Source organism: Pygoscelis adeliae, unplaced genomic scaffold, assembly GCF_000699105.1.
Source record: "Pygoscelis adeliae isolate BGI_AS28 unplaced genomic scaffold, ASM69910v1 Scaffold97, whole genome shotgun sequence".
Lineage (NCBI taxonomy): Eukaryota > Metazoa > Chordata > Aves > Sphenisciformes > Spheniscidae > Pygoscelis > Pygoscelis adeliae.
In genome coordinates, this window is record NW_008825152.1 from 79,332 (window position 1) to 87,268 (window position 7,937).

Sequence of the window (7,937 nt, forward strand, 5' to 3'; positions counted from 1 at the left end):
CCAGGGCCGGGGTGCCACCCTGCCACAGTCCCTGTCGTGCAAGGAGCCCAAGCCCCCCCCGCCCCCAATGGGCATTCAGGATGGGGTTGGAAGAAATCCCTTGTCCCTGGGCTCCACGTGGCCCTGTCCCCCATCCGTCCTCCCGTGCTCCCCCCGGACCAGCACATGCCACCGGCCCACCCAGGGCCATTGCCCAGCCCGGTGCTTGCCCGCAGCCCCCGTCCCCACCTTTGATTTAGCTACTGACCACGAGCGAAACCTGCCCTGATGCCACCTAACGCCGGAGCAACAACCCAGCAGCGCTTCTCGTACCCCGTAAGCCCTTTGGGATGAGCACACGGCGTGCCACTCGGGTGCCATCCCCCATGTCCCCTCTGTCCCCCTTGTCCCCTGGCTCAGGTGCTGAGCATGCTTTGCAGCTACTGGCTCCAGGAAGGCCATTCCTGGGGCAGGAGATGTTATAAGAGGAGACTCGGGTGCTGCCCGGGTTTGGTATCTGGGGTGGGATGCTGGGGGGCTCGGTCCCCTGCGAGCAGCCGCCGGCTGGAGCTTTTCAGCCCACGTCGCTACTGAATTAATGCACTAACGCCCGCGGCAGCTTGAGATGAGAAATAAAGCTAACGCAAGCGCTGTGCTTCCACAGTCGTGCCTGCAATCCACCTCTCTGCAGCCAGTGCCGTGGGTTATTTGGGATTAGCCGGGGTGGCGAGGCCCTTCAGGAGCCCAAACCAGGCTCAAACTCGACGGGGGATGCAAGCTCAGTGCTGTACCCCAAGGCATGGCCAACGCTTCATGGGCCAACACCCATAAGGGATTGCAACACAGGGGAGGTGGGTGCAGGAATAACCCCCCTGGAGCTGGCAGCCAGGCAGCGGGGTGGCAGAGATCCCCTTCCCGGGAGGGAGGGAGGGGAAGCAGGGATCTGCTCAAAGGTCTTCAGCCCCAAACCCAGCTCCTTCCCCGCACGAACCCAGGCTGCGGCTCCTGGGAAGCTCCTGGGATCGGCTGCAGCTGTCAGGACTGACGGTGGATTTGAGATCCCGCACATCATCTATGTGGTTCAAGTGCCTGAACGTCGCTGGGACCCTCAGTGCTGCCCGCCTGGACACTGGGATTTCTCTTGGGAAAGCTGAAATCCCCAAGCCACGTCCTTGAGAAAAGGAGCGGAGATGAGCCCCATGGGGAAGTCCTGCTCCACACCAGGGAGCAAGCAAGTGGCCAGCTAAACCCTGTAGAGATGCCATCCTCTTTGGAGGACATGCATAATCATTTTGTCAGGCATAAATATTGACTCACAAGTCTGTGCTGAGTCGGGCGAGTTAAAAAAACCAACCAAACCCCAGAGAAATTTCTGAAGAAAATCACCAGATTAATTTGCAAAGTTCTTTTTTTTTCCTTCAAAAATGAAAAACGTTTAAACTGGAATTTTAAAAAATGGGTTTGCTCCAGCTAAGGAGCTCAAAGGAACATTGAACGTTTTGAAACATCGGCACTCAAAGTTCTCAGCAATGAAAAGAAGTACAAAAAAAAAAAAGAAGGATAAGAAAAGCAAGAATTAATTGGATTAAAATAGTTTGGTGGATCTTTTCAGCAGCCTCTTAGGAAAACAGCTCTAATAAATCACTGATGCGGGTCGAGAACTCTGTAGAGCTTGGCCAGAAGATCTTGCAACAACTCCAAGTATTCTTTTGAAAAGGACTATATTGAGCTTAAAACGCCACCGCAAGCCAGCAGCAGAGCCAGGAACAAATCGTGGCGGTGTGAAATGCCCGCCTGTCCCTACTGAGCCGTACCAATCTGCAGCACGGGGTTTTCCACATCGGTCCTCACTGTCACACTCTTGACCCGAAAGGGAGGATGAGCAGGTGCTGGCAGCATTTTGATTTCTAATGGCCAGAACGTTGGAAATTTCCAGCGGGAGGATGGTCCAAGGTGTAAGAGTGAGCTGTCGGGGCTGTGGTGGAGATGCTATGTCCTGGCAGGGCACCTGAATACCCGCCGGCAGCAGCGGCACACGTGGATGACGATGAAGATGATGCTGATGAGGACATAGCTCATGCCGATGGCCTTGGCGGCATAGATCGTCTCAGGATCGTTGAACGTCCGCCTGCGCCGGTGCTGGTATATCACGCTGAGACGGAAGCCGGCCACCATCTTGCCCTCCCGCCAGCAGAAGTAGGTGCCTCCATCGCTGACCTGGACCCACTGGATGTGCAGGTGGTTTCCGTGGTCAATGAAGACCCGCATGCTCTTGTTGACACCTACAAGGTAGCGAGAGCGGTAGAGCCGGACGGAGTCCTTGTCCCAGGCCACGGCATGCTCAGGCCGGGCTCCTGGGCACGCGATGATCAGACCACTTCCAACAGGCTGCTTGTGAAACTGCGTGGGGACACGGGGCAGCCAGGGCTTCTCGCCCAGCTTGGAAATGACGTTGGAGATGGCCTGCACACCTTCCTCAGGGACCTCCTCCTTTGGGCAAGGGGTCAGGCAGCTTCGGATGGCCACCTCGGGTCTTCGGAGGCGGCCGGGATGCTGGAAATGCGCCGGGACAGCCCTTGAGCCGCAGGACGTGACGTTGGGCATGGCGGCACGATAGCGAGGGTGCAGCTGGGCACTCTGCACGTAGCAGAGCCCGATCCGCCGCACCTCGCCTCTCACCCCGCAGCGGTCGCATCTGGTCCAGTCCCAGAAAGCGGTGAAGAGGCTGAAGAGCTTCTCTGTGTAGTCATCCTGGACATGCTGGCCTCTGTCCACAAAAGCCACCGTGATGTGCTTGGTGGGCTGCACGTCCACGTCATAGCCATAAAAGAATTCTCCTTTCTTAGTGCCACACAGGTAGTGTCCCGAGTCCGTCACCTGGGCTCGGAAGACGATGAGACTGAACATCCGGATACTGAAACGCTTCAGCACGTCACTGCCCGCGTGGATATGGCCCGAGTCGACAACCACAGTGCCGGCAAAGTCCGTCAGGACTGTGGTTTTGCGGCTGCCCACATTCTTCTGGAAGTACCAGATGACAGAAGAGACCTCTTTGGGCTTGCAATTGCAGGGGAGCTCAAAGGTCATGTCAGCCAAGTAAGCGGCGTTGTCGAACATCAAGAAAGCGGGACAAGCCATCCGCTGAAACACATCTCCCTTCTCTTCAATTGCAAAAGCGTGGAGAACATCTACCAGGCAGAGGAGAACAGCAGCTCCTGGCAGCCTCATCACCATCGCGCTGGGCGGTCTCTGCAGTCAGCAGAATCAACCCAGCCACCTCAGCGGGGCCGGCAGGAACCCGCGCGTGGGGTTAGGAGTGCCAGCATGGGGCAGGGATGGTGCACACCAGATCGCTCGCCAAAGATGGGGTTTGCAAACGACCCCCCGCCTGCAGTGCACATGGCTGACAGCAGGGATCAAACAGTGGCTGAAATATCACATCTCAGCCAAGTATCTGCTGGGAAGCACTCCATCCCGCCCCGGGGCAGGCTGTCCCCTGGGACACGGACTCTAGAACCTCTCCTCTCTCCCAGCCACTCTAGAGTGTTGCCCGTGCCCTGGACAACGCATGGGCAGGTCGTTCATGCAGTACAGCCGCAGAGGGAAGATGCAGCGATGGGAATCGTGGTGGGAACAAGGGAACTGCCAACGTCTTCTTGAAAGACTCATGTGCAGTAAATGTTAAGGATTGCTCTGATCCCTCTGAGAGCAACGAACCCAGAGAATACCCTCCTCCGACGGCAGCTGACCTCCGTAGTCCAGAACAAGAGGTTTCAAACATGGTATTTAGACTTCTACATCCTCCCTGTTGGCTTTCCAAGGATTTGTGTGCTGAAGCCACTCCGCACAGGTAATGTTTGAGACTCCTCCTCTCTGAGTGATTGAGTGAGGCTTTTCATTCACATCACCCTTGCCTGGGCTGATGCTGGAACCAGCCCTGGAGGCCTTAAATGCATCTCTCCTACGGTGAAGGTGAGCTATTTGCTCCCCACTGACTCTGGCCGGACCTTCAGCTCAGCTTTTGGCATTTCTTGAGCAGGCGCTCAGATCAGACCATGAACTGACAGACTGGGAAACTGATCCCATCTGGTCTAACAGCCCGTCCTCCCATAAACATTCATCCAACCTCTCCTGTATTTCATTTCTCCTGAGTCTTCTCACCAAACCACGGGGATTTTGCCTTTCCCCAGGTGATGGGGATGCAGCAGGCTGCTCCCATCCTTGACATAGGATGTGAGTGCAAGCCCTGAGCCTCTGGACCGCTGAAAGCACTGTGCCTGTTCCCACCAGAGCTATAACTGTTGTGCTGGGGCTGTTCCTGTATCAACATCCTCCATCCTGACCTTGGGAAACTCCAGGATCTTCGTTGTTTTGTTTAAGACTTCAGCTCTCGGCTTTCTGCCAGTCCTCAGATTTGCAAGCGTTATGCAAAGGCAAGAGGAATGGCACCCACAACAGATTGCAGGGACACAGGTGTCCCCAAGATAGATGCCACAAAGCCCAACATTCAAGTGCCAGACCTCAGAGGATAACCAATTAGGTGCCCAGTGATTTCTACAGAGGAGGTGGGAGAGGGATGGTTGTAGTCTGCCAGGGTGACTCTACCTTTTGCTCCTCTAGCTGGGTTTTGCAACAAAACGGACCTGACAGTTGTTTTTGAACTGAATTCAAGGGAGTCTAAGCACTGTAACATACACTGGGCTCCTCAGCACACTTGGGAGAAGCTTGAGGATCCTCCCAGACCAGAACTGCAAGAGAGCTTGGTGGGTAGGTGCTGAGCTGTGCCACATGAAAGCCTCTCTGATCGGCAGCCGAAACAGAAGTGCGACTCAATTTAGACACAGTATTAGGCAGTCCTGGAGAGTCTCTTTGTTGGACTGATGCCTGTCAGTTCCTTCTAAATTTCAATTTATGTGGAATTTCAGCAAATCAGATAGTGTCTGAGATCACAGGACCGTGAGGTGGCAGGATCTCAGAGGTTTACCCCATGCCCTGCTGGTTGGGGTAGAATAACAATAAAATAGCTGGTTGGGTAGTCCCAGATATACCACCTTGCTCAGCATTTCCACCTCCATCAGCCCATTCTAACTTCAGTGGCTGCACGGTTAAACACAAAGTGTCATTGATTACATTTCTTAAATCCCCTGAGTGACAATGGACAGAGATGAAAAAGGGAAGGGACTATTTAGGTTTTGGTTTCTCCTTCAAAAATACTAGCCTAGTTTTTCTTTGTTCTCCTCATCTAAGAGATTCTCACAGAGCCATTCTGTGAGGACACCCTGCCCCAGAGATCACAACACAGTCCTCTCGGTAACTAACCTTTATTTGTGCAGAACTATTGCTCTGGGTGGCTCCCAGCTACAGAGAAATGTACAGCAACACTCCAGAAGTACCCGATGTAGCTGTCTTGCACAGTGATGCCAAAGTCAAGCTTTGAGCCTCTTTTGCACTCTGTTTCTGCACGACCCTGGTGCTTCTGCTCCTTCAGTTGACCTGGTAACATTTCATCAGCTCCACCACTATCCTTTCCTCCTCGGCTTCCTTTTGCAGGCTGGAGTCCATGACGTGGGCTTCCCTCTCTGCTTCGCAGCTGGCTGGGCCACTGGGATGGCCAGTGGTCCAATAATCCCTGCTCATGCTCCGCAGCTTCCTAAACAAATCCCTGCTGCTCTCCTTCTCTGGCTCACTCAGAAGATCCACGTTTAACCCAAAGCGCTTGGTGCCCGAAAGGCTCTGTAAGATCTGAAGGATGGCATCCCTGTCTTCATGACAGACGTTCTCTGCCAGCACCGTAAGGAATTCACCCAGGAGGCCAAAGCCCAAGTCAGCCTGAAAGATTCCGCCCAAGGCCTTCCCTCCGAGTTCAAGCAAAAGCTGGTATTTTTCTTTTCTGCTTTTTAAGCATCTGCGCCAATCTCTGTAAAATTCGGCAGAGGTTCTGGGCAGTTGATCCAGTTCCTGAAGGAAAAAATAGTTACCAGTTCCTTTTGTTTTGTTCCCACTTGAAGATTTTTATCCCTGCCCCCGTCCCCATCCCCGATCAACCTGTGGATGGCTGAGATGTTTTTAATACAGGCTTTGATAGCACAAAGGGCTGCATAAAGCTTGTGAGGTGGCAAAACATAAAGACAAAGAATTCAGGTTCCTGAAGCCACATAGAAACTAGAGAACTTCAGGGGAAAATAATGGAAGAATGGACGAGACATGAAGCCCAGCATGGATGAACACAGACCAGTAGTGGAGTAACCCCCACCCTAACCAGAACTAGACACGCTGCCCAGACTGGATCCACCATCACTGCTTGGGAAGGGATCTCCTGGAGACCGGGGTAGCTCAGTGAAAACCTCTGCTCCATCTCAAACACCGTGAGGCAAATCAAAGGGGTGAGGCGATAAAAGATATGAGATGTAAAATATATCACCAGAAAATCATATCACAGAAAATATGCAGATGGCCCTAACACATCGTCTCGTAACATACTGCATTTGTACGGTCTGTGGCAGAGAGCTTGCACTAAAAGAGAGAGCCAAGCTCCATGTGGCATCTCCAGATAAAAGGAAATCCTGGTTTATACAATATGTAATTGAACTGCTGAACTCACCACCGCTAACTTAACTGACGCACAGACTGAAGGAGGATTAAAATGTTTAGGCTTTTATACAGATAGCAAGAACAAGGCACAGCAACATCAGGCTGCGTCTAAACACAAAATGGAGAAGCTCTGGAGACCAGAGCCCAAGCGCTAATGGGATTAGGAACAGAATTTGTTCTGGGGAGATCATTGCTCAGTCCAAGCAAATACAAAGCTGCCTAGAAGACTTGCAAAAGGATCTCATAATAAACAGGCAAATGACATTCAGTGTCAAAAAATCCATGCGAAACATCTACGGGGAACATCCTTGGCTACACGTCCAGTGACCAGGACCCTCCAGCGTGGGCAGAGTCCACCGGAGGGGGCAGGACAGATGTCACTGAAATCGCAAATGACCTGGATAGAAAATGTTTAGTCACTCGTTCCCACAACTGAAGAACTAAGGAGCATCCAGTGAATTCATCAGGCAGCAGGTTTAAAACAAAATAGCACTTTTCTATATCATGCATAATTAAACCGTGGGGTGAAAAAGAACTGGCTACGTTCACAGAAGATCTGCAGTCTGTGGCTATTAAACGTGATGATCCAGATGCACAACCCTGGCTCTCCGTCTCTAAACTGCGGTCAAGGGAGGGCACTCTTCCCCAAGAATCTGTTACTGTCCACCATCAGAGGCAGGGTATTGGGAGCTCTGGTCTGACGCTGTGCAGCTGGACTTAGATTCCCACAGGGTTGAAGCAGACTCTTCTCGACGCAGCTGGTGCAAGCTCTACCAGACACAAAGCAGGGGCCAAGACTGAACACTGCGGATACCTAAACACCAATGTTCCTGGGGACTTTGAGGGCTTGCTCACGTGTAGAGATATTTCTGAATAACTCTTGCATTTTAAAATAATACCCAAATTATTCTGGAGTAATTTTTAGATGTGGACAAAGTCCCGGAAAGCATCTCCCTCACCTGGGGTATTTCCACGTCGCTGGCTTGCGGGGCCTTGGCGTGGGCTGCACAGGGATTCCACAGCACGTTCCTCCTCTTACCCATCTTGTCCTTCTTCTCTAGGGGCTTCAGGTGTGATGCCAGCACGATGTTCCTGCAGGAAACAAGAAGGGGATGCGATACGTAGCAAGATCAAATACTTTGAGGCTTCGAGCTTCTTCTCCGAGGCAATTTCTGAGTTTGGGTCATATGTATCATCCAGAAGGACCCGGACAGGCTAGAGGAGTGGGCCCATGTGAAACTCATGAACTTCAACAAGGCCAAGTGCAAGGTCCTGCACCTGGCAACCCCCGGTATCAATACAGGCTGGGGGATGAAGGGATTGAGAGCAGCCCTGCCGAGAAGGACTTGGGAGTACTGGTGGATGAA

General features: G+C 52.6%; 2 protein-coding genes across 2 annotated transcripts in view; both read right to left on the reverse strand.

The window, feature by feature from the left end:
* Positions 1-1,968: 1,968 nt before the first annotated feature.
* LOC103920634 (Ig-like V-type domain-containing protein FAM187A) lies at positions 1,969-3,213 on the reverse strand. Its single transcript, XM_009328399.1, has one exon. It carries the CDS (start codon positions 3,211-3,213, stop codon positions 1,969-1,971), a length of 1,245 nt encoding a protein of 414 aa, XP_009326674.1.
* Positions 3,214-5,463: 2,250 nt separating this feature from the next.
* CCDC103 (coiled-coil domain containing 103) overlaps positions 5,464-7,937 on the reverse strand; it is a 6,647-nt gene continuing 4,173 nt past the window's right edge. Inside the window, exons 3-4 of the mRNA XM_009328400.1 lie at positions 7,530-7,662; positions 5,464-5,937 (exon numbers count right to left, since the gene is read on the reverse strand). Of these exons, the coding sequence (XP_009326675.1) occupies positions 5,464-5,937; positions 7,530-7,662 (607 nt within the window). The remainder of the gene's footprint in view (positions 5,938-7,529; positions 7,663-7,937) is intronic.

What these genes read in the sequence shown, in the direction of transcription:
- LOC103920634 (XM_009328399.1), bottom strand. Translation starts at nt 3,213, where the DNA reads ATGGTGATGAGGCTGCCAGGAGCTGCTGTTCTCCTCTGCCTGGTAGAT.